Below are 26,891 nucleotides of genomic sequence, written 5' to 3'. Positions count from 1 at the left end.
TGACAACTATATTGCTTGAGATGTGTGTGCAATGTCTCTATGCAATAAATGTTTTGTTTTTTTTTACAAAAAGAGCAACTTACTGCATCGGTAAATTACTAGTGATACTATGACTGGATTTATAATTAGAAATATAAGACATGTCTGTTTCCAAGACAATCACACCTCAGCCACTTTTAGTAGCCCACTCATTATACACATCTACTTTAGTAATGCTTATTCCTATCTAATTTTTGTATGTAGTGGTGCTGCAATAAAACCTGCCCCATCTGTAGAGAAGTCTCTAATATTCAGCTGCCTCTGGTTAGAAACTGTCACGAGCCGCGGCGATACGTTGCATCCTGTCGTGAGATAGCAGCCGAGCATGTGTATTAGTTACAATGCACTATTATCTTTGTGGCATAGAGTAGGAGGGTGTAGGGACATCCTCCAACTCCAGGGGGAGCTCTCGCTTGATTCTAATCTGACATTTATATTTTCATACATGTTCCTGGTTTGTGCTATGACCTATGCTAGTTCTAAGCTAGTAATTAGCAGTCTCCTGAGGCTGATTGTCAGCCCTGTCCTCCTCCTTTCTGATTTGTCTGTCAAAGTATTTAAGGCAGTGAGGACTGGGCCTCACTGCTGGTTATAGTCTCTAATCACAAGCATACTTCTCCTGCTGTTTTCTGTATCACTATTGCTGACTCCTGGCCTGGATTTTGACATTGCTGATTTGCCTGTGACCCTGATCTCTCACTGGAATTCTGACACCGCTGAATTGCCTGTGACCCTGAAACCTATGCCTGGATACTTGACACTGTTATTTCATCAGTTACCCAGGTCCTTTGCCTGGATTCACACACAGATCTCCCGTGTGTTCAGTCCATTAAGTCTGGGCCTTGTACTGCTGGCATACTGTATACTACCTTCTGCCAGAAGTTCCTCCTCTTTGTAATCACCTGTGCTACGATCTCAGGTTATCAGCTCCTACTACTAGAGAACAAGACCTGGGGGCATCCGAGTACCTGTGAGCAAGTTCAGGTTTACGGGAAAGGTGGCTGCTATAGACGAAGACCTCTGAAACAGGTCTAGGAGTTGATACCTGGGGCGTGAGAAACATAGAATTTGATAGCAGATAAGAACCACTTTGCCCACCTAGTTTGCCCATTGTTTTATTAACCTATGGTAACCTTAAACCTTATTTGATCCCTTATTCTTTATAAAGATATTCTTATGTCTATCCCAAGCATGTTTAAACTGATCTACTGTATTAGCCTCTACCACCTCTGATGGGAGGCTATTCCACTTATCCACCCTTTCTGTTAAGTAGTTTTTTTCCTCAAATTTCATCTGAACCTACTTCCCTCCAGTTTCAGTGCATGTCCCTGTGTTCTAGTACTTCTCTTCCTTTGAAGAATGTTTCCCTCATGTACCTTGTTCAAACCCTTGATATATTTGAAAGTTTCTATCATGTCCCCCTTTCCCTTCTCTGCTCCAAACTATACATATTAAGTTATTTTAGTCTTTCCGGGTAAGTTTTGTGTTGTAGGCCATGCACCGTTTTAATTGCCCTTCTTTGTACAGTTTCTAATGTATTTATATCCTTCTGGAGATATGGCCTCCAAAGTGAACACAATTGTCTCCAGTCCAACTTTCCGAATAAAGCTCCCCAGATTTCAGTTAACACCTGTAAATGGAATACTGTATGTGATTTGATCTCTTGTTGTTGGATATAATTTTGTGGAAAAAATATCACTGCCGACCCTCCAACATGACTATTTCTTCCCAGTAAAGAAGTCTCTACTCCAAAACGTCCTGTCTTCATTTACTACAATGTTGGGCCACCAAAAGGAATCTCTGGACCTTGAGCATCCTAGGGGAAGGGGTATCTGCACAGACCCTCTCAGGGCATCCAGATTTGGCCTAAGACAATGCCACATGTTCAGTCTAAGAAGGGTGTGACCGCAACAACTAATAGAACCAATTAGTCCAGGCAGTCCCTTCCCCCACTCCTGCTAATATAATGTGGATATCAGGGCTGAATTCATTAATTGTTTAAAAAATAATACACCCTTCCATGGAATTAAATAAGCAAATATAATTGTAGCTGTAGTAAAAACTGGTCAGTTCGGGACCATAAGTTAAATATGGGGCGTAGATTACAGGAAATGTTGAGTAACAAAGGCGAAACTCATCAGGACTGATAACCACAAGTCAGGGGTGATATTACGATGTTTATTACTATTTTGTTTATTATCATGAACGCCATTTTCATCCTGTCTCACATTGCTCTGTTTTCTGTTTGTTGCGCTAGTTGGACGGATATCAGTCTCTTTTATCATCGTTATTACAAAGCTCTACTTGAATGAGCTTCAGAAATGATTAAACATTTTGTAATTATTCATTTACATGATGTTTTTTTAATAGGGACTCTGAGGCCTGTACTGCATAGTGTTGAAGTGCTGTTTTCATAGCTCTGATTTTAAATGTATTTTTGACACACACCTGGGTCCAATTAATTTGCCGTTCCCTGCTCATGCTGTACAAATTATCTTTGATTTCTTCAATTTAAACCTAATTGATGTTAGCAAATTTGTAGTTGAGACAAGCTTCTGATTTTCTCCGTCTCCACTCGTCCTCCACACCTTGAATACTGACCTTGTCTTTTTCTCGCTACTAGTCAGAAGACCCTGCAGTGAAATGGCAACTGAATCTCTACAAGGATATCCTGAAAAGTGAGGATTCTGATCCTGAGAAAACTGTGGAACGTGTGCAGAAAATCTCAGCTGCTGTCTTCCATCTTGAACAGGTAAAAGTCCTTAACCTCTGAGAAAGGAGCTAAGCTGGTAGTGTCATTAACCTCTCTGAAAACACAATGATCATTAACTCCATCTGATACTGTTAGATTTCCATTTCCCATGGCAACAGAGTCATTGACGGTCTTGTAGGAGATGCTTTTTATATTGATATGTCGTACATTACTGAAGTTCCACACATTTACCACAGGTGGAGCAGCCCTTGAGATCTAAGAAGGCAGTCTGGCACAAGCTCCTGTCGAAGCAGAGGAAAAGGGCTGTGGTGGCCTGTTTTCGCATGGCTCCTTTGTACAATCTGCCAAGGTTAGACTCCTGAGATGTGACCTATTTATTTCATTGTCATTACTTTTGAGCCTGAAGCTACTAGGGTCTCTGAGTGTCCTTCTGTGAATGATCTGTGCTGCAGAATAACCGACAAGCTTTATTCCTATGTTGTGTTGTAAAATTGCAATTTGCACATTGCCACGTTGAGAACTTGTTCTTTGCCTAAAGCCCTATTTTCCCTCATGCTTAAATGATTGTCAGAAGGCAAGATTACTCATAAGTCACTTCTTATAGTTAGACATCTGCCCTCCTGTCCTGGAAGAGTTAACGTATTATATATAACTTGACTGTTGAGTTCTTATTTATTTTACTGAGCTTCATCTCCCTGAAATGTCATAAGCTGTCCAAACAGAAGTTACCAAACAGCATCCAGTAATGTCCTCCTTTATAGTGTTAATATAAAAGATTATAGACAACTCATACATTGTCATTCAGTTAGAGAATATATTAAAATCCTGATAAAAAATTAAAATGGACTCTGTACTGTGTGGGAAGTCAAGCTAAAATATTACTGCACATAAATATTTACCCAAAGAATAGACCAATATGTTTTCAGTATGTCCCCACTGACAGCTCCATGGATAATTGCTAGTGACAGGCAGGGAACAGAATACAATAGGTGGCAATGACTTAAGTTTTCCAACAGTGCTTTACAAGCATACGTTTGATATATGCATGAAGGGTATACATGAATCCATGCATAAATTATATGCATGCGTCATGTGTGCGGAGATGTGAATTCATGCATAAATTGAGTTGCACATGCATATAGAATACATGAAGCTATGTGATGGTTCTAAGCATGGTGTTCCATTTGTCTTTAGTTTGCCTATGCTTACATTGCAGATGTCATATCAGTCTATTCATATAATGTAACCCAAAGTCGTACCAAACCAGGACTTTGGCTAATGTTTTTGTCAGTTAATTTAAATAACAAAGATTTATACATAATCCATAGCAATTAACTTTGGTGAGATTAAGTATAAAAATATAAAAATGACACACTGACAATGTTATATTTCAATTTCATACTTTTTCTTATTTTTATATTACTGTTAAATTATTGAACATTTTGCATTAATCATTTATACTGATTGTACAAGTTGTCATTTCAAAATAAAAAGTTAAACTTTGCAGTGATGGCTGAGTACACAAACGGTCAGCCCTTTACACTACCATTATGATGGCTTATTCACATGACCTTTGCAGCACAGAGCCATATTCAGCACAATAGACAACCCTATAGCAAATCCTATGACAGAATTAATTGTAGACCAGATTGCTTTAGTCTGTGTCCACATTACTAATAACGAAAGAATATGTGACCAACGCTGTAGGTTACAAACTATAGGTGTTTGTTAAAAAGACATCATAATGCAATCCTGAAAAATAGCAGAAAGTCCCAGAGTGTTCCCGAATTCTTCTGCAATGGCATAGGTAACCCCACCAATGTCTCTTGTGGCAATGGTCCAGTCAGCCAGGACTACAGAATTAAGTGATATGCATGTGCAATACCTTTTTACATAGAAAATGCACCTAAACTTAATTACCTTCTATTTATTTTCTTTACACCAGCAAATTCTTATCCTTTATCATTTTAGGATAAGAATACAGTTTGTTTGTTTGTTTGAGTCATGTCCAATGCCAATAGTTTCCTTCTTATTTTTTTATTTACATTTTTTTTAGACAGTCATTTAATACTTGTGATTTTGTCCTTGTGTTGCTGGCGCTTGAATAAAAACCTATATGCTTTTCTTCAGACACAAAATTAACAATTTCTTCCTGAGCTCCTACCAACGTATTTGGCTGGAAAAAGTACATGAGAACTCAGACTATGACAGTCTAATACTCGTGTTAACGGTAATGTAACTTGTGGCTACACCTGTCTTTGTGCACACAAGTACTCCACCCCAGCCATGATGTGATGTTTTCATTGGCTTGTGCAATTGTGCAGAGAAATTCTGATTGGTCAGATTTCTACTACTACAAATCCAAAAGGGGAATGTGGGAAATAACACATATTACTGTGACTTTCATGCTTTTGTAAAATGGCATTTTGGTGTTTACACTATTTCATGTTCTGTAAAGTACACAAACTTATTTAAATGGTTCCCATTTGTTCTCATGACATGATTGATCTTAACCACTAATTGACAACTCAGTTTTTCAAGGCAAACTGTCATTCCAATTCAGATGTTTCTACAAATGTGTCTGCTACAAGTGGGTTCCAATTGTGAAATTATAAGAGAAATCACAATACTTCTAATAATGACAAATGTGAACATCTTGCCAAGAAAGCCTGAAAACTGCATCACCGATACCATTAATACCACTCTAAAGGGAATGTTATCACTTTAAGGGCTTTTTGAACTGAAAGTTGTGCTGACCAATCAGGAGATCCCGAATTGTACAAGATTCCAAACCCTACTAATCACGAGTCACCTGAACGTTTATTTTTATGTTCTTTTGTACCCCTCTTGAATCCCACTTTCACCCCCTGCCAGGCACCGTTCTATTAACCTCTTCCTCCATGGTTATCAGAGATTTTGGATAGGAACAGAGGAAAAACCCTTTGAGGAGCAAATAATTCAAGATTTGGCTGTAAGTACGAGATTAGCTGGAGTTTGGCACAAAGCACAACTAAATAATTACTACAGCTTTTTATTGCTTCTAAAGAGTGACATCTCAAAACGAAGAGTGCTTCTTACACAGATTTTAAACACAGACCACCATACTCCTAATCACATACTGTATTGCTCACTTGGAATCTGGGGACGAACTTCTAACATGATTAAAAGAACTATTTAGTGCAGCAGTGTCTGGGTTTTCAGGTAAAGAAACTGCACATCATATTATAATTTTTCCTTGGAAACAGTTGTTAATTCAACTACCTCAGAACAGCTGGAGTGTTGTTTAGATTATTATGATTTAATAATGATTTTAATAATTTATTTTTGTGCTCAGACGTGATTGACACAATTTTAACATTCATAGCCGGGTAGGGTAACTAAGGCTTGGTACACACTGTACAAAATTTCTCCCGATAAGATTCTAAACGATTTTACCAAGTCCTTATCATCATGATTTTACACGTGTACACGATAAACATGTTCTACACGATTTACCTTCAGATCTGTGCTCTTCATCTGTCATAACCATCGGCTGAAAAGATAATGACTGCACACTTCATAGATATTTATGGGCACTGCTGGTCCTGAGTGCATACACACTTCAGGATTGGAACAAAATCGTTCCATCATTGAACGAGATTTTTAGTCGGTTTAATAATCAAATGGAATGATACTATGTGCTTTGGAACGATAATCGTTCATCGTTGCTGCGTACACACTAATGCGATATTGGACCAAATGCTCGTTTATCGTTTGATTTGCCCGATATTTGGTTGAAAACACTGTAGTGTGTATCCAGCCTGAGCATCTCATTTCATATACAATACAAGAATTGTGTAGTTGTGTATAACCATACAGTCCAGTTTAAAAGAGTGTTGTCACCTAATGCTAGTTTATGGTTTATGGGTCAAAAATGTCCAAGTTTTGTAAAACTTCCAAGCCCAATCTTTACTACAAAAGTGAAATAACAAATGCTGCAGTTTGGACTAGAAACCAAGATGTATACCATGATTTTCGTTTCCATAAAGAGCAGCTTCATAACATGGGCATGCTAAATATTTTTATTAGCAACCTTTGATAACTGGGACATAAGCCAGTAATTAAAGGAGATTCCCATGGATGAGGACCCCCAAGTGAATTCATTGACCGAGAAGGAACACATTTTACATTTGACCAAAATGTGTAACCAAATATTAGTGGTTTGCTAAACACTCAATGCTGGCTACCCAGAAGGAGTGGTAAACCATGTAATCTGAAGTAGAAATATATCTGGAGGCATGAACTTTTTCCATATAGAGGTGCATTTGATACCACAATCTTCCCAATCAGTTTGAGAGGCACTTTGGATTGGTACTCCTTACAGTTGGAGGGCCCTGTTTCTTCCATCATTTATCAGCTTGCCTCCATTCTCCATGTCCCATGCAGCCCTGTCCTCATCAGGTCACTGCCTCCCACAGGGATAAGCACAGTCATGTCCCAAAATTATTTGAGTCGCAGTCACTAATCTGATCTCCTGACTAGAAATCATAAGGGGAGATTCAGTTCGGCGAGATGTGTCTCCAGAACATTCCTCAGAAACACATCGGGCTGATATTGGGGCTGAAATCTCTGCTCGTTTTTCCAAATGCCGCATAGAAGTGCAAAGAAAAATGGACAAAAATTCCTTACGCTAATGGCCGGCAATATGCACAGCCGGACATAGCGGCTCATTGAATCTCCCCCATAATATGTAGCAAATTAAGTTCAATAACTTTTAGGTTGAGTATTGGTGCTGTATATTAGGTGCTGGGAGGGAAATTGATTTATTTTTTTATAAAGCGCTTAGGAGCAGGCATAATGAGGTATAATATAGGGATTTCATTTAAAATGCTAGTTTATTTGCTGCAATCATCTAAATATATGACTTTGTCCTTATTGGTAGATTGATCTAAAAATGATGAAAGTGACCCTACATATGTTTTATAGTGCACAATAATACAGTTATCTTTTCTGTTGCATGTAAGTAATAGCAGTATAATTTATGAATTTAGGATTATACCTGTGGCTAGATCACTTATAAATAATATATTGTATAAATTTATTTAAATTAGTAGTGCAGTGCGCCAATTTTATATAATTGCAAACGTACCGATTTTTGTATTGGTATGTATTTTTTATGGAAATGTATTGATTTCTGAGACAGTATGCCATGATTTGGTTTTGTAACTTTTTAAGAGGAAATGTGATTTCTGTACTGTCTGAAGGCAGGTAATCTCATGTTAATTAGACATTTTCATCTCCGTGACCGACATTTTTTCAGCCTGAAGGCACAGCAGGAGATCAATACCTTTCGGTCCTGTGTAATTTTATTCCTGTATCTTAGAACCTGTCTGAACAATGTAGACACAGGTTGCAAGAAATTTAGGATCTCACAGATTGATGTGAATTTTGTAGGTTAAATTCTGTTCACTCCAAGGTTAGAGAACATATTGCATGCTGATGCTAATATTTGAATGTAATATCTTAGACATTGCAGTGCAAGCTGGGATCAGTGGTCTAGGTTACCCCCTGCCCACATTGATGTCAGAACCTGTATAAAAAAAAGTGGTTATTAGTAATGGTTATTGCGTACCTAATTACCATGACACGTACCTAATTACCATGACACGGAGTTTACAGGCAAAAAACTCAACATCTATAACAACGACCTAAATTAAATGTAGACATAGAATCAAAGAGACAGAGGAGTTTAGTGATAACAGCAGGGCCTGATCAACCACTAGACTGATCAGGCTGCAGCCTGGGGCGCTGAGTCCCGGGGGGGGGTGAGGCGCTGCCCGTATTAAAAAAAATTCTCAATCACCTTTTTTAAAAAAGAAAAAAAAAATGTGCAGGGGGGGGGGGGGGGAAGCGACGATCAAAGTCATTGGGGGTCAGTGGTCCACTTCCTGTCTGCTATTCTGAGGAGAGGAGCCGAGCGACGCTGGCCAGCACAACTACAGGTAAGTGACAGGGCTGCCAGGAAGGAAGGGAGGGGGGGAAATCTGACATACAAATCTATAGGGAGGGAGAAGGGGGGCATCTGCCATACAAATCTATAGGGAGGAAGAGGGGGGAGGGATCTGCCAAACAAATATATAGGGAGGGGAGGGGATCTGCCATACAAATCTATAGGGAGGGAGAGGTGGGGATCTGCCATACAAATCTATAGAGTGGGAGAGGGGGCGGGGGGATCTGCCATACAAATCTATAGGGAGGGAGAGGGGGGGGAATCTGCTATACAAATCTATAGAGAGGAAGACAGGGGCTTCTATACAAATCTATAGAGTGGGAGAGGTGGGCTGCAATACAAATCTATAGGGAGGGAGAGAGGTTGATATATGTGAAGGAGAGCAGAGGAGGGGAGTTGATATCTGTGGCTAGGGGTTTTTGATGTGACTGAGGGGGAAAATGGCTACAAGGGGAATTGGTGCAGTGTGGAGGGTAATGAAAATGGCTGTAGGAGGGGGTAAGGAAAATGGCTGCAGGAGGGGGTAGTGAAATTAACTGCATGGGGTATTTAAAAAATAGAGCAGCTTTGGGGGGCATAATCTCATGATTGTGTGGCAGTTACATTGGATGCTCCCTGTGGTCTCAGCAATCACTAGAATGCTAAATATTAGTGAGATGGGGCTGGTAGAGGTTTGTATTTGATTGACCACAAATGTTCAGAATTTGCTTATATATGCTTGTACAATGGGGTACTTTTAGCTTGCCATAATGGAGTGTTATGTTTTAACTAAAGGCCCTAATCATTCAGGGTTTGTTAACATTTTGCATTATAATACATTTTTGCATTTTCAAAACAGAACCCCAACTTTCCAGAAGCCAGCGAGAGGATAACAAAGCTGCAAGAGAGAAGAGCAAGAACAGGTAAGAGACAATGACACAATCTGTCTAAATTTGAATGCTAGAGAATACTCCTGAGCATTCATATTCAGAAGTATTCCTATACACCTATATACTCGGGGGGGAAAGGGGAAGGGGGGCGCTGCAGCCGTATTGGCCTAGGGCGGCCTTAACCCTTAATTGGGCCCTGGATAACAGTGTCATATACACTGCTGCAAATTCCAAACAGAGTGCATGCCGGCAGTTCATTTTCACGTCGGATAAGAAAGCAACATTCACATGTGTATGTTTAAAACGGGAATCAGAGGACCCGGCAACTCCACAATTTAATCTAATTGTTAGGGTTAGGCTTAGGCATTGGGTCCTCCGATTGTCATTTTAAATATACATATGTGAATGTCGCTTTCTTATCCGACGTGAAAATGAACTGCCGGCATGCACTCTGTTTGGAATTTGCAGCAGTCTACTTGGCAGTGTTATCGGTAAACTCCTCTGTCTCTCTTATTCTATATCTACATTTTATTTATGTTATTATTATAGATGATGGGGGATTTTTGTCTGTGAACTCATGGTAATTATCTTCGCAATAACATACCCCACCCAAAAAAGAGCACTGTTTTGACCATGTAAGGTATGGTTCCATCTGTAACTTCTGGAACGATTGCTTGTACTACAAACTGGCATATGTAACTGTCCTTATAAGGGCTACTTGAACTAATAAAACATCACTGCTTCAAGGTCCTGCTTTGATGCCTACTTACCTGCGGAAATTCCTTTAACCTACAGATTAGACCAATCTAATCCGTTTTATATGGCTGTTCTGAGGTTGGGACCCAGCATCCAGTACCAACGCTCTACCGATTACCCCACAGCTCTGGCCAGTGTGATAGGCCAGGGGGAACCATCCACAGCAACCCTGATCTAAAGGAAGAGGTCAGGTGTTCAAGCCCAGAGTTACAGCGAGAGTTACCCAGAAGGAATTGGTTCTAGGTACCGGCAAAGGAGCCTAGTGGTGCCAGCAGAAGCTCCTTCTACTGCGTTTGGAGGGGCGCATTTGAGATAAAGAAACGGGGGCAAGGCAAGCCCAGCTGGTCAACAGCAACACGGACAGGGTGGCACAGAAGGTCCATCCTGTCACAATACCATATAAAATGCAGAACAGGACCATCGGGTTTCAGTTGCAGGCTTGTGATGCCCTTGATGTGGCTAGCACCAGCAAAGCGATAAATGTACAGACTTCCACAGTGCATGTCAAAGAGTTAATGCAAGTAGATAATTCAAATTATATATAAAACAAGTTAAGTAAGGAATTCACGCAAAAAAAATCAAATGTTTAATGAAATTAGTATTTTTTTATAATTTTGAATTTACAAAGATAATCAGTTGACTGCGTTCATTAATTTCTGGTGTGAGTGACGCCTCAGCAATTCTAATTGAGTGTACCTTGGCTCCCACCTTTCTTTTTTTATACATAGAAGTCAGAAAGACAATGTTACAATAAATGGACAATCAGAGCAGAAAACAATACAGTTGATGTAATAATCATAGTGAATATCACAGTTGACTCTGTGTAAAAAGAATGGTAAACAGGAGGGGAGAAGAGGAGGAAGGGAGAAGCAGAATAGATTACTATTACCAGTGATCTGTCCTTGCTGAACTGTGTGCAAAGGGAGTCTAGGGAGCCTTGTAGGGGGAAAAAAGAATATTTACTCGTCAAACATAAGTGTAGACCATCAATCACATAGTTGGACAAAGTACTTTATATCTTATAACATTTGGAAAAAAACATTTTTCAGTCTCACTCCGTGAATACAATTTGGATTGACTATAGTCAAATAAAATCTCTTTGAATTTTTATTCTACAGACACCTAATTATTTGTATTGATTTAGGGCTATTGCAAATAATCACTGATGTTAATGGTTAACGGCACTGGCTAACCTCAACATCAGGCCCATGGTCTGAAGATCTTTTGCTAGCCATAGTCTAGACTGCACACATTATAAACAATTTTAATTTATTTTATATTCTCTGCATTCAGCATTTTTCTGCAACACCATTCCAAATATATGTCCAATTTTAAAACAAAATAGCAGCTGCAGTCAAAATTAAATTGTACTTCTGGCAAAAAGACTAAGCAGCAATAAAAACATGGGAAATGATTTTGCAGTAGAACTGAATCTTGTAATTGTTCGTGGATTTTTAAATTTAGCAGTTATCACTGAGCACAGAATTGTAGCAGATTGTTGATTTTTCTCTGTTCGTGGCAGAAAGCCTAAGTGACTATGTGGTAACTGTGAACAATATTGCCGTAAACCTATGGTTCTTAATACCTTCTCTGTTTGGCAATTTCCAGAAATTTGAGCAGTGTCCACTGCCATCAAAACACAATTGGCTTACACAGACTCAGCACAAACAGTAGGACAACACATTTCTTTCTCTATCCAATTCTGATGAAACAACTCAACTGTTCCAGTACATAAAAAAAAAACTGCAAAAAATAAAAACAGGGTAATTTACAAAGCTGAAAAACTGCAGCTCCGTATTTATTTATGCACAAATGTGCTTTTATTTTGTACACCCAGCATAGGTGCATGTCAACTTTCCGATTTTGGGAACTGTCCTTATAAGAAGGGCAGGATAGCAGGCCCAGATGAAGCTTTTTTTATGACTGTTCAAGGCTCATGACTTAAATCATGAGAATGAGGGGACATTGGGACTGCCTTTTTATGTATTGCATTTGTAAATTGAACTGGTTTTGGCATTGGCAGTATTCTGAATTATCATATAAAATACACCTTGAACATGCAAAAGGTGCCTTATTGAAAGTAAAGGGTAAGCTCCAAAGTCAGCCACCTCTAAGCATGTCTACAAAATAAAGTTGTTTACAGCAATGAAAAGTCTATGAGCCTACACATCAGAAATGTTCCTCTAAATTTGCTTCCTCTATCCCTTGAATCTCATTTTTATGTGTAGACACAATACATGGTGCATCTAGCCTGTATTCAGGAAGGCATGACTGATCTGCAGAATGTGCAGTCTTTTGCACTGCCCATTATTCAGTCATCATATTAGTGCACTTCCCATATTATCAGGTGGATTTTTGGAAAAATAGGCTCAAGACACCAAAAGCCACCATTTGCTATGTAATCCTGCATCTTTGCTGCTTTTGTAAATTTTTTACTGACCTATTCAGCAGCAATATTAAGTTTCTAAGTTGTTTATAAATTTCCAATATCTAAGTACACATGCTAGGACTAAACTACTAAAACCACTTTCAATTGTGGCCTATGCAATATCCCGAGTATATGAACCCGGGATATTGCTGGGGGACAGAGCCTCCCACCCCAGCAATTTCCCGGGTTGTCTGGGTTCACACTGAAACCAGGTCTGCTTGGGTCTCCATGGTAACATCACAAGATGAGCTTTGATTGGCTCCTCTTGTGATGTGTAAGTTTTGGTTTTTTTTCTCTCTCCTTTTTTTCTTTTTTTTTATATGTTTTCAATACCTGTGACTGGATCACTTACAAGTAACTTATGGTATAAATTTATTTAAAGGAAATAGTGCAGGGTGCTTGGTTATATAATTGCAAATTAACTTATTTTTTATATTATGGGTGTTTTTGTAAAAGGAATATCTTTATTTCTCAGACCAGGGGAAGAAATTTGTTTCTTGTTTAACCTTTACTAGAGGAAATGCATTATTTCTGGAGGTATATATCTGATACAATAAGCCTTTGTGGATGGAAGTCTTTTGTGTATTGTGATGTGGGGAAATGGCTTGTTTGGGATTTGTACCTTTCTTTGGGAATGTGTATTCTGCAACTATCTGAAGATAGGATTCATGTTAATTATAACCTTTGACTTGCTAGTAGATTTTCTGCCTCTGAAATAAGAAGCAGGAATTCACAACAAGGTTTTAGGATATCACAGAATAGTGTAAATATTGTTAGCTTTGCTTTGCAGGTAAATCCATGTTTTGGTAAACAGGTTACATTCTGATTCTAAAAATAGCTCAGACCTCGAGGGGGCTGGCTTACCCAGTGAGGCTATGTTCAAATGTGTATAAAAACATAACTGCAAATAAACATCACTTGCTTCAAAGACCTGCTTGAACATATCTTCCATGCTGAAAATCCTGTGACCTACAGATTAGACCCAAAATCTAATCCGCTCCCAGCTGTTTCTGAGGTTTGGACCCAGCTTTTCCGGTACCACCGCTCTGCCTGCTACCCTGCAGCTCTGGCCAGTGTGATAGGTCAGGGGGGATCCATCCACAGCAACCCTGGTCCATAGTAAGAGGTCAGGAGTACCAGCCCAGGTACACCAGTAACTGGGTACACTCACAGCGGCAGTTACCCAGAAGAAACCCGGTACTGGATGTGGGTAAAGAGTCCAGTGGTGGCAGCATTTGTAAGCCCCTCTTACTACGGCAAAAGGGCCCATTGGGGATAACTAAAGGGAATGGTGGCAAAGTAAGAGCAGCCGGTTCCCAGCAGCAACAGACAGGGTGGCATAGGCGGACCATCCTGTCACAATAGCTTTCGGTGAGATCCGGTTTTTTCAACCCAAGTTTCACCATTCAGACTGGAGGCTACCCGGCTCAGACCTGGAAATAACCCTTCAAAAGACCCAGGTCTAATTAGCAGGGGACCCGTTCACACTCAGCCTCGATCCGGGTCGTCGGGGCTTGCCCCGGCAATAACCCGGGTTTTTGAGGCAGTGTGAAAGGGGTATAAATCACTAGTATTAAAGCTGTATTACCACATAGGAAACATATTTCCTAAGGTGGCACATCCCAGGGAGCTGCTATATGTAATCATTTTCCCAGGGCCTATCCCTTCTGTAATACAGAACCAGCAAATAAATATAAATCACCATACTTAAATGGCAGTGGAGGGGTGGATGTGATCCGGAGTACCAATAACAAGCCACAATTCCATGATTGCGGCTTGTGATTGGTCCTGTCGCTTTACGCCCTCCATTTTTCAGTCAGGGCTGTCAAAGCCATGAAGAAACCCCAGGAAAATCAGCTGCTGGCAACAGCTCTAGTGCTCCAGCCAGAGAGAAAGTAATTTGTATGCGTTTTTGTATACTCTGTTTTTTTTTTTTATCAACACAAGGATTGATTCCTAAATGGACAAGTATGTTATGTGCAAAGTAAGCAGAAAGGGTATGTGCAACAATATTCTGCATCAGAGAACCCTTTTGTTTCAACAATTTAGAAGCACATTTACATAAATATTACATTTGTTCAATAAACTTGGAAAAACAAATACAGTACTTACATTATCCAAACTATTCCCTACTCTTACTTTGCTATTTATAGAGGTAATTTTTTCATCTACACTAATAAATAACAAAAGCATATAATATGTAGCACATCCAGGGCTGGTGCTTATAACTAAGATATATGTGAAACTCTTCATGGTGAAACCTTTGGGGTCAAACCCTAATCAATGCTGGGATTATAAAATAATCAGGGAGGACACCTGAGTACACAATAAATGTCATGTATATTACTATTCCTATATGTATTAGAGTGGTTTATCAGAGTATAAGAAATATTAATCTGAATGTTCTGCAGCATTATCTAGAGGTTAAAACATAATTACAAATAATACATCAATGCAAAGAGTAATTATGAAACTGTCCTTGATAATATATAGAACTGTCATACAGTATGCATTACAGCAAATTTTAATTTGCCTGGAATTAGCAATCTATTGAAAGAGATCTCATCAGTATGGACCAAATGTAGTAATTTCCCTAGCACAAGGCTTCGAAAATCCCTCTGTCAGAAGATGTGTAGGAATAGGGATACTTAAGTCTTTCTAATATTGTCTCTCAAGGTTTTACTATACACCATCATAGGGTGTAACCATCACTACATTGGGAGAGAACTGGGTATAGTAGAGGCGCACTTACAGGAATGGGCACCATGAACTTGCTATAACCAGAACAGATTAATTCTAAAGTCTTGTAACAGCAACACGTAAACTAGTTTATCTAGTTTAGTTGGGGACACACATTTCAACTTAATAGGATTGGATCTGTGAGTAATTATATCACACATAAGAAGGACCAACTTGCAAAATCCGATCACATAATGATGTTGTATGATCGGAATGCAGTGAAAACTGTCTGTACGCTACAATATCATTTAAAGATTGGCCTGTAACCTCACAAATGTGCTGATGGTAATAATGTCCAATTTAACTTTTCACCCTGCTAGATGTAAGCCTGATAGGATTTTAATGGGTCAACTCTGTTGATCAGTTTACTTGCATCTTACTGTGTGTAGGCAGCTTTAACCATGGGTTCCCTCCTTTAAACCAAGCACAGTACTATAACAGTGCACCAGTACCTGGCTGTGAAACGGAAGATTTATTTTTATGATTGGTATAATGATCTTAAATCTCCAGCGTTCACGAGCAACAGAACTAAAGCTTTTCAGAGGGGCACTGCAGGGTAGGTGCTCTAGCTGACTCTAGGAACAGTTGGTAACATATTTTTGCATAAAGAACAAGACCTGATTATCCAATAGGCTGGCTAGGCTGCAGCCTAGGGCACAAGACTTATGGGACTGCAAATTGTGAGAGGGGGGGGGCATAAACTGAAATTTATTTTAAAATATTAGAAAATATTTGGTCTCCAAAGTAAAAAAAAAAAAAAAAACATTAAAAAAAAGTGTAGCAAGGTTTTAATCTTGACATATTCCCATGGTAGAGACTGAATATAATGAGTCATCCTCAGGCAGGCACTTGAGGATAAGCGAGTAGAAGAGACAAGGGCATGATAATCCCGCTCCACCTTCACGGCTTCACCCTTGGTTGCACACATTTGCTTCTGTTACGCTATACGGTTATCATTTTAATGAAATGAATAACAAAGATTGACATGACCCTTTTAAGAAGCTAAGTGGAGCTGGGTTTCTAAAAATTAGCAAACGCAAACCTTGGTGGGAAGGATGAAGGAAGCTGGATTTTAAATTAAGGACGAGTTCAATTCCTACCATGTATTAACCTGGTGTGGAAGACGAGGGAGAGCTACAAGCATATTTGCCTAGGGTGGCCTGAACCTTAACCAGGCCCTGATAAAGAAAATGCGTTTATTGTCTTTGTACACACATTAGACTGTTTTATTGGATAAATCATCCTGTCTGTTCTGCTCCTTGGCAGGGAGAGGGCCGTTTAAAAGAAATTGGTACAGTGAAGCTAAATTAGATCATAAATAATAGATTTTTCAAGGAAACTGTATGTTGCACAAATAAGCCTGTCTATGAAACTATGAATTTGCATGAACAAAGAAAATGACTGCAAGTTTTTGACATAAAAAGGATAACTATAGTTGTATAACCATAGTCTAGCTGTTATAGTTAGTGTGACTGTTGTGGGACCTGGCTGCATGTTGATTAAATTGCCAGCTACAGGAATACATGTATAGCATCCGCACCTGTGTCAGGCTGATAAAGATTTGATTAGTTTATTGTGTTGTTTAGGAATGTCACAGATGTTATTTTTACAATGGAGGGTGGAGAATTAGGGGCTGTTGTCATCTTGCTATTGAGCCCAGAAATTTGTAGACATGCCTCCAAAGTCTCATGATCACATCTATCACATGTGTGTATATATGTACAACTATAAATAGAATATAATACGACAGCACAGTTAGAAAATTAGAAACCTTGCACCCTGAATGTAATTGTATGAATGTGTTGTAGCCGTGTACACATCACCCTCAAGTGACATACTCAAGGCCTCCGTAATTTTATTTATCAAGAAGATAATGAGTTTTGGATAACTAAGCCAGAACAAAACTAATGTGAAAATATGAAAAATAGCAGACTCTATTTTTTGTCACTTTGTCTCTGTCTTGGTTCAGGGGTAATCATGTTATTTATGTATAGAGCGAAATTATTTGCACATTTTGCATTGCAAAGCATTAGGCCTGTCATCACAATCACTGAACAGGAGAGTTAAAAGCTGTGTAAGATGCAACAATATTTTAAATTTGCTTACAGACTTAATAAAACTGATGCCATTTTATACTATTATCTCATCCCTTAATACTATCTGACCTAAATATTTTTTTATTTTTTTTTCGTTTTCATAATTCTGTTTTGTTCTGTTTCAGCTCAGCCAGTATCACTGGTTCCCTGTATGTATCTTGAGCAGTTGACTTTGTCCCTGGTTTGTCTAGTCCTGAAAATACTTTATAGAAAGACAGGGCTGAAGCCAGCTGTGGTTCCATTACTGAATACATTTCTTTACTTTTCACCACCTCATTCTATGTGCCATAATCCATTACCATGTACTCTTACCCCCAGCTCACTCTCCTGCATGCCCTGCATGCTCACAAAACATACCAGTCCTTTATGGTGTTAATACAAAATGAAAACATTAAGCAAGTTGGTTTCAGTTTTTCTCTAATCAGAAATATTTTTTTTTATTTTACTTTTGTAATCAGACTTTAGTTTTCAGCTGAGCAGCCACATACTGCAAGTTTCCATACACAGAGAGTGCAACTTAGCATTTAATCATGTAGTTCCTTCCAGAGCAGCAGTGTTCTCTTTATACATCCCATCATGCACCTCTCTCAAAATATGCCAGAACAGATGTGAACGAAAAGCACAGTATGAGTCAAGTGCCAAGTAAATCAGTTTAGATCCCTGTGTGGTGTCATTTGTTACTAAGAGCCACCTTGCACATCATTTGCACTGTTCAATATTTTTATTTGCGAAAATATCTGTGTGTAATATATTGTTAAAGATAACTGGTCTTGTTCCACAAAGCAAGATGTGTAATTAATTAATGGTCTAAAACAATATGAAGTAGAATTATCTCATGGAGTTTTAAAAAGAATAAATACAAATTGAAATCACCTTGTATGATAGTGAAGACATAACCAACAGAAATGACAGCTGACTAAAGTTGGCATTCTGTAAATAATCATATTACCATATGGAAGGTAGGCTGCTAGTGGCATTTGTTCAACTACAACACTTAACCCTTATCCCCTATGTGTATATATATATATATATATATATATATATATATATATATATATATATATATATATATATGTTTATATATATATATATATATATATATATATATATTGATGAGAAACCAGAGAAACTGCTTATGTCAACTAAGAGCACATATTTTACTGCAAAACTTTATTGATGTAATTTACAATACGCACAATGCTGCAGTTATTTGTCAGTAGAACGTATTCTGAACATCCTGAATCCACCACATAAATGTAATGGATGTGTATTTATATAGGATATATGAGCAAGGGCGATAAAATAAAGTATGCATATACTATCCTTATAATTATTGTCTGTTTAACACATTATCTGATGGCTGAATGAGAGATACATGATGGGCGGGAACCTGCTGGTAAGATCAATAGGCGCATGAGCCCATTCTCAGAACAACTAGAAAACATCATGATGGGACATTTACTATACTGGTGCACAAAAAGAAAAGTTGCGTAATACATAGCAGCAATCAGATTCTCGATTGTTGTTTTTTGTTCTAGTGCAGTTTGGAAACAGTTAATTGGTTGCTATAAGTTACAGTACCTTTTTTTCATTGCACCAGTTTTCATAAATGTCCTTGCATTAGTTATCCCAGTCACTTTTACTTTCATGAGCTGCATGATTAATTTATTACCCAATGGGTTGCAGAGTATATTGAAGAAATTGTTTGCTGCCACAGCAATTGATCTTTCTGTTAGATTTATGTTTACATTCCTGCTTCAATCCTCATTTAATTTCACCAGTCTTAAGTTGTTGCTGTATGGCTGTAGATGGTCAGCAATAATGAAATGCCGATAGCTCTCAGAAACCCTGTGCCATACGTACATGCACTCACAGTACTGTCTAAATATTATGTGGCACACTGACCAGTAGGCACTCATCAATACATTTCCTGGTTGCCTTTACATAGTGTTATCTGTGTATCTTGTGCCAGCTAAAAGCCTTTCCAGAATAACAATAAATGTATGGATGTTTAGAAAGACACCAACAAATCACTTTAATTAAATTGCAGTTCAGGTAATGCTAACAAACAGTCTGTAAACCTGCCAGTCATCTGGCTGATTCTGCTAGAGCTGAATTCATCCATGGTGATAACTGTATTACATATTGTTAATGCATCCCAGAAACCCAAGAAGAAAGATGAAGAGGAGGAGGAAGAGACAGAGAAGAAGCCAGATCCTCTTCACCAGATTATTTTACACTTCAGTCGCAATGCCCTCACTGAAAGAAGGTACCATACTGAGAACAAGGGATGTGATCAATTCAATGTTGTTCATATTTAGACAGCAATTTCATGTAAGGTGGCCTGAGGTTTAGGTTTATGAGGTACACAATACTCCCATAATCTTCCAGCAGACCTCTGTATAACTCTGGCAGCTATAGTTTGAGTAAGAGAAGTGCCTTAATTCACACACATTTGCTTTAGAATTTAAAATCGGTACTTTGTGAATTAATATAATTAGCGAACTATTTAAATTTAGTTAAAAGGCTGTTATATTTGGCAATGTGCCTATTACACATCTACTGTGCCACCCTTCTTCTTTAGGGCAGATATTGATGGGAAAACTCATTGACAGCTTTAAAAGGCAAAGATGGGCAGGTTGATTAAAAATGTTATGATTTTCTGTGATTTTGTAGCCAGTGAGTTACTTTACGAAAGTCGCTCTTGAAAATATTTTGTTTCCCCACTGTTTTTTTTAAACATTAAATTCTATATAGAAAAGTAAAAAAAAAATACAAAAATATAATTCCTAAATTATTTTTTATACATTTAACCCCTTTAAGTGCTAAAGACGAGTGTTATAAAAAAGTTAAAATTATTTTGTATATATGTGTGTGTGTATGTATGTGTATATATGTGTATGTATGTATATGTGCGTGTGTGTGTATATATATAATATATAATTTTAACTTCTTTTTACCACTTGTCCTTTGCACGTAATCTTCTTGCATGTCTGGGATGATTCTACACACTTTTAGATGTGTTTCTATTACCTTCAAAGTGCGTAGTAAAGAAAACAACCCGTACAGTTGTATGGTAAACTTGTAAATTATTGATGCAATCATAGTAGAATAATTTGATTAAAAATCATAAATATCTTAATCTGTTAGTACCATAAGGATTCTTTAGTGCTGCAATAACTTACAATGAGAGGAGTTCTGTATTCACAGATTTAAATTATATTTATATCATTGATCAACATTGTTTCCTCACAGCAAGCTTGAGGATGACCCCTTGTATACAGCGTATGCAGCAATGATGGCAAAGGTAAGCAACCAAGCAACAAATGTGTGCATGGCAGCAGGTAAATGTAATATAGATCATTGTCTGCAGTGTTTATTATCCCCAAAATGTTGTATGTCTTGGTTTTTACCTTATCACATTTTGTATCCTGACTATTTTTCATCTAGTACTTCTGTTTGTGTTATGTAATTTGATATCTATGTATATGTATCAGCCTATATGCATGTATATACTATGTGCTGATTTTGTTATGTCTTGTGTATTTGTTTTTGTATTCCATTTCTATTAATATAATGTGTTGCTGTATGATTATTTGTGTGTGTGCTATACTTTATATTCTATTTTAGATTTCTCAGAGTAGGACTATGCAGCACTCATTGTAACCTCATAATTCTCATATGATAACTGCATAATGTGTACAGGTGTTTGCATAAATAAGGTATCTAAGAAGATGTTATACTATACTATATCATTATGCTTTTACATTTATATACATTGAATATTAACTGTTGTCCACTCATCACTGCAAAACATACCCACAAATAGCAGAAAACAAGATAAAACACTTAGGTTCTTATTACTATGTTTTTCTGACAAATATTATATTGTCCCTGTAATTTTATTTAGGAAGTGTTGAGTAAAAGGCTGTGCTGGGCAGAGGTTGCCTGCCGAGCCCACATCTCTTTTAAATAAGTGAGTTGGAAGAGAGAGTCATGTTTTAGGGCAGTTGGAAGATATGAAAATTATTTTAGTGTAAATGAGATTTTTTAAGGGCTTGTGGGGCTGTTTTGGTTAAATGGGCATTGTGAGTGTGTTTGAGTGACATATGGGGAAATCTGAGGGCTGTTTTCAAGTGCATATGACATTTATTCTAAGGGCATATGGTGTCTCAATGTTGGTTAAATGTCCTATTTTAACTGAGATTAGGGCCCTTTTGAAGGTTATATGGCCACACATACCAGCCCTTGTAGTGCATCAGGTTGTCCATTACTGGTATAACAGCACTACTTGAGAAATTGTATAGTTATAGAGTAAATATTCTGTCTCTTGAGTTATCCAATCAATTAGTTTACATACATATACACACATACACACCTATTCTATTATATATATCATATGCACAGTGTACTTCACCACATGCTTTAGGTAAAGTTTCTCTGAAGGTTATTGAGTTGATTGTTTAATGTATTTATTGTGCTATCAGCGCAATTTGTCTAGTGTGGTTGCTGTTAGCCTGCATCATAAAATAGTTTATTTTTCTCTCTCTCTCTATAACAATGCTGCCCTTACTTTATAATACCTCAGTAATTCTCTTTTTTAGACGCACATATTCCAAACTACAGGTTTTGTGAAAACATTCCTCATCTGCTATGTTTTTATAATTATCAGTAAAAGTAAAAACACAATGTTATTCTCCAATGCCATCAATTTTAAACAGACAAATAATAATCTGTGATATCTTTCTAACTGAAAATGATGTTTGAATTGCAATCCTGTAAAAAAAGGATAATGTGACTCAAACTCCCTCGACAAGCTAGTGGGCCAGTCTGTGGGACTGCAGAGTTATGTGCTACATAGTTTGGATGTACTAAACCTGTCAGTGTTGCTGGTCATGATATTGAGCTAAAACTGTCCATACCGTGATACAGGCTACTGTCTGATCCCCCCCAAACCTCATCCTCATTTTACACAGCCATCACCAAATTTCAGACCTTGAATATTGGGGCAGCCCCATAAGATTCAGGGACCACTGTTAGGTTTAATATACGTTCAGCGGAAAGCCTAGGAATTCTTTAGGGGAATGTGCAAATGTAATCAATATTTGGGATATAATACTATTATTAATATGTCAAGTAGCCTAACACATAGAGCCTGACCCCCCCCCCCCCCCCCCTTCCCCCGGGATGCTTGCTTTTATCAGACCAAGACCAATCCAGTGTGGCAGACAATGCACTAAAAAGAGCCATTGTAATTCACAGCAAAAAGCAAGTCAGTTCATCACTGAGCTTTGAATCAGCCCCAAATCCCCAAAAATTATAATATAGTTAGGTACCTTTGACGTAAAGTGCAAATTACAAACACTTGATGAAACAGTAGCAAAGTGGAAGGTAAAACATATACACGTCTATTTAGACATCCATGCTTACATTACTTCTGCAAGCAACGTTTTTCTTTGTTAATAAAACTGTTGTCTTTATACTGTTCAAAACAAATTTAAATAATCCTCCACCATTCTTTGGATGTTGATAGTTGATAGTAGGATCAGGTGGAGTTACAGCAGAGGTGTCACTAATTCTGGTCAATTATTTTACAGTAGACAAGACCAGATGTCAAAATGTTGTGCCGAGTCATCTGCATCATCAATGGGTGTCTAAGATTTTTGCTAAGCACACAACAGTATATTGCACATGTAGGTAACATTGGCACACAGCGCTAGCTGAAAGGAAAAATGGTGCAAGATGGAATTGTCCTCCCACCCTTATGTTGGATCATAAAAAGGACATGCACACTTTAACAAACCCAGCACTTCAGCGACAAGGAGTGCCACTTTTGAGGCTGATGGGCTTGGTTTGTTTGGGCCCCCACAAAACAAGGTAACAATGGGCTTAAGCCACCTAAGGTAACAGTGATGTTAATGTACACTACTGTGGCAAGATGTTGTTAGCATCATCCTCAGCCTCATCCACACCCTCATCAGTTTGTACATCATCCTCACACATTATTAATTCATCACCGCAGGAATCCAATATTACAGAAGTCTCAGTATTTTGATGTAATTGGCGGGAAAGGCCTTCCTCGTGGAAATTGAAGTTCATTTTTATGAACATCATCTTTTCCACATTTTGAAGAAGTAGCCTCCTATGCCGATCGCTGACAAGGTTGCCGGCTGTGCTGAAAACTCTTTCCGAGTACACACTGAAGGGTGGGCAGCTTAAGCAGTGCAGCGAATTGGTACATGGGTCTGCAAATTCCTTTTTTTTTCCTCCCAGTATGTAAAGGGACTGTATGATGTGTCTATTTCTCTGCTGTCGTTTAAAATAATGCTCCACCATCCTTTGGATGTTGATAGTAGGATAAGGTGGAGTTGCGGCAGAGGTGTCACGTTTTTTGGTCAATTTTTAGACCAGTCCAGATGTCCAAATGTTGTGCTGAGTCATCTGCATCATCCCTGGGTCTCTTGGGAAAGCTAAGATTTTCCCTAGCAGCAGTTGAGTGAGAAACTGGAGGAGGATATGCCATCCTGTCACGTAACACTTGAGCTGTCATCTTGCTCACCAGGAGCTCTTTGTTTCCAACTGACCCTAATCTGAAGAGATGCAAAGAGAAGACATAGCTCTTAAACCTAGGATCAACACAGTCGACAAAATGTAGTGATCCGATTTCAAGATTTTGCTAACTCTTGCATCCTGGCAAAACGAATAAAGTACTTGATCTACAAGTTACTTAGCGTAACTGCTTTGTTTAATCTCCTCCATCAGTTTCTCAGGCTGCTTTTCCAAAAGTCTAATTAAGGGAATCACTTGACTCAAGCTGAAGTCAAGTGATTCAAGTGTCTGAACTCACTTCACAGGTGACTACTTCGAATGGTTTCATCATCTTGCACAACACGTACATTTTTTAAAAAGCTCTGCACCACTAAGTTTATTGTGTGAGCAAAACAGGGAATGTGATGGAATTCACCCAGCTGTAATGCTCTCACAATATTGGTGGCGTTACCAAATGGAATAAGCCATGTTGCAATGACATCCCTTAGTTTAGATTGTCAGCTGTATGCCTCTTAATGAAGCTGGTGATACACAGAGTAGCCTGCCTCTGACAAATGTGACGTACTTTCGTACATGCTGCTGCTGTTCCTGCTGGTATAGGCAAATCACCAACCCAGTGGGCTATCAGTCATATAATCTTTAGTTTGCCCAGTACCGCTTGTCCACATATCTGTGGGTGGTTAGGTGTACAGTGGGTAGAATGGCATTTTGTAGCCCAATAATTACATTTTCACAAACCTTCTGGTAGAGGTGAGGAATAGCTTTTCTGGTAAAATGGTGTTGTGATGGAATTTGGTAACGGGTACACAAGTCCTCAAGTAACTGTATAAAACCAGCTGCATTAATAGTGGATATTAGATGCAGATCTAATACTAGCATAGTCGCCACGGCATCTGTGATCCGCTTTGCGACTGGGTGACAGCTTTCATAATTGCTTCCTCTTGCAAACGATTGTTTAACAGTCAATTGTTGTAAACTATTAGTAGTCTTCTCCTGGGTCTGCTTCTGGGATGAATATCCACCTCCAGCAGCAGTGGGACTAACACTCAAGAATTCTTGTGAGGAATCCAGGATAGTGGAGGAGTCATCTAGCCTTACTAACTTGAATGCAGGACTAACTCCGATCGTTAGGGACCTAGCTGATGTTGGACTGCTTGTTGTTATTTTTTTAGCACAAGTTTCCGATTTTCCCAACAGCTTTCCATTAACTCGCTTCATATGGCATAACATGGATGAAGTTCCTAGATGGTTAAGGTCCTTACCACTACTGATTGTGGCTTTACATACGGTAGAAATGGCTAGAAAACTATTGTCAGGATTTGGGTAAAAATAATTCCACACATGAGGTGTATTTTTTGGTCTTATGCCCAGGCATGACAATGGCCTTCGTCTTATCACATTCAAGAACTGCTTTCACTGGTGCAGGTTTTCACACAACCAGCATTATCCTCATCAACATCTTCATTAGCGCCCTCGTCGGCTACACAAATATCCCCCTCATCCTGTTGCAATTCCAAATTAACATACTCAATTTGGGTATCACCGACTACACTTGGGCTGTTCATGCACACATCTGCAGAAATGCTGAAAGGGGCCTTCTTTATGGGTACACTATCAGAAAGGTCAGGCCTACACATAGCACTCGTGGATAGACTCTCCTCAGGGATTTGTGTCATTTCTGAATCTGAACATATTCCTCTAATGACTTACTGTTTTCTTCCAGCCCGGCTTTTATACGTAAAAGTATTTGGATACCACTTTTGGAGTCAGAATGATAAGGTCTTGCTTGGTTATGACTAACTTTACAAGAAGATGCCTCAGGGACAGTTGCAGAACTACCACTCATAGAGAAAGGCGAAGGCCTTGCCACTGCGTGTGTAGAATGGCATGTTGGCAATTCTATTTTTTTTCTGCAGATAACTTTGTCATCATCATGACTAGTGCCAGCAGCTGCTTAGTGCTCCTGGTCTTCTGTGTCCTGCTGTGAATCCATTTTGATAACACAGTACAATGCCAGCCCTATTATTTCTATTTCAGCAATGACAATTCGCAATGGAGCTCTCCTGTTTGTGTGTGAGTTATATAACACAGTACAATGTGACAGCAGATTTCGAAGAACCAAGACTGCCAGCCCTATTATTTCTATTTCAGCAATGACAATTAGCAATAGAGCAATGGATCTCTTCTGAATGTATCTGGAGACTTTGAAGAACACTGCTACCCCTCCTCTCTTTCCTAGCTATGGCACTGCCCAACTGCACTAGAGACTGCCAAGAACCGTGCTACCCCTTCTGTGTCCCTTTGTGAAATGGCGCTGGATCGCCGTTGAGGGCGGTACTTATAGAATCTAAAACCTGCGAAATCCGACGACGTAACAATGACGTTTTGCTTCGTTTTCTATTCCGAGGGCGCGTAAAAGTACCGAGCCGACTCTGATCTGATCAGGTGTGTTCTGTTCTCGGAGAACCGAGCCTGAGCATCTCTAGTCATGAAAGACCACTTCTTTTCACAACCTGTATGTTGAAGGACTAGGCAACATGGTGGAAAGATAATTGCCATTTGCAGTGTAGAAAATGTACAAAATGCTATACGGGGTGTGTCATGTACAGCATTATGCACAGTACTCTGAAAAAAATTATAGTTAACATGCTTGGTATGGTAAAAAAAATATATACTTGTACTGTGCATATATTACCTCACAAAGTAAATAAAG

General features: G+C 38.6%; 1 protein-coding gene across 1 annotated transcript in view; it reads left to right on the top strand.

Annotated features, from left to right (window-relative positions):
* The window catches only part of RYR3 (ryanodine receptor 3), a 467,844-nt gene that overhangs the window by 332,316 nt on the left and 108,637 nt on the right, over positions 1-26,891 (top strand). Inside the window, exons 73-77 of the mRNA XM_075193561.1 lie at positions 2,663-2,791; positions 2,989-3,101; positions 5,627-5,723; positions 19,792-19,898; positions 20,885-20,936. Of these exons, the coding sequence (XP_075049662.1) occupies positions 2,663-2,791; positions 2,989-3,101; positions 5,627-5,723; positions 19,792-19,898; positions 20,885-20,936 (498 nt within the window). The remainder of the gene's footprint in view (positions 1-2,662; positions 2,792-2,988; positions 3,102-5,626; positions 5,724-19,791; positions 19,899-20,884; positions 20,937-26,891) is intronic.

Source organism: Mixophyes fleayi, chromosome 12, assembly GCF_038048845.1.
Source record: "Mixophyes fleayi isolate aMixFle1 chromosome 12, aMixFle1.hap1, whole genome shotgun sequence".
In the NCBI taxonomy this organism is placed as follows: domain Eukaryota; kingdom Metazoa; phylum Chordata; class Amphibia; order Anura; family Limnodynastidae; genus Mixophyes; species Mixophyes fleayi.
This window is presented reverse-complemented; position numbering and strand designations above follow the sequence as displayed.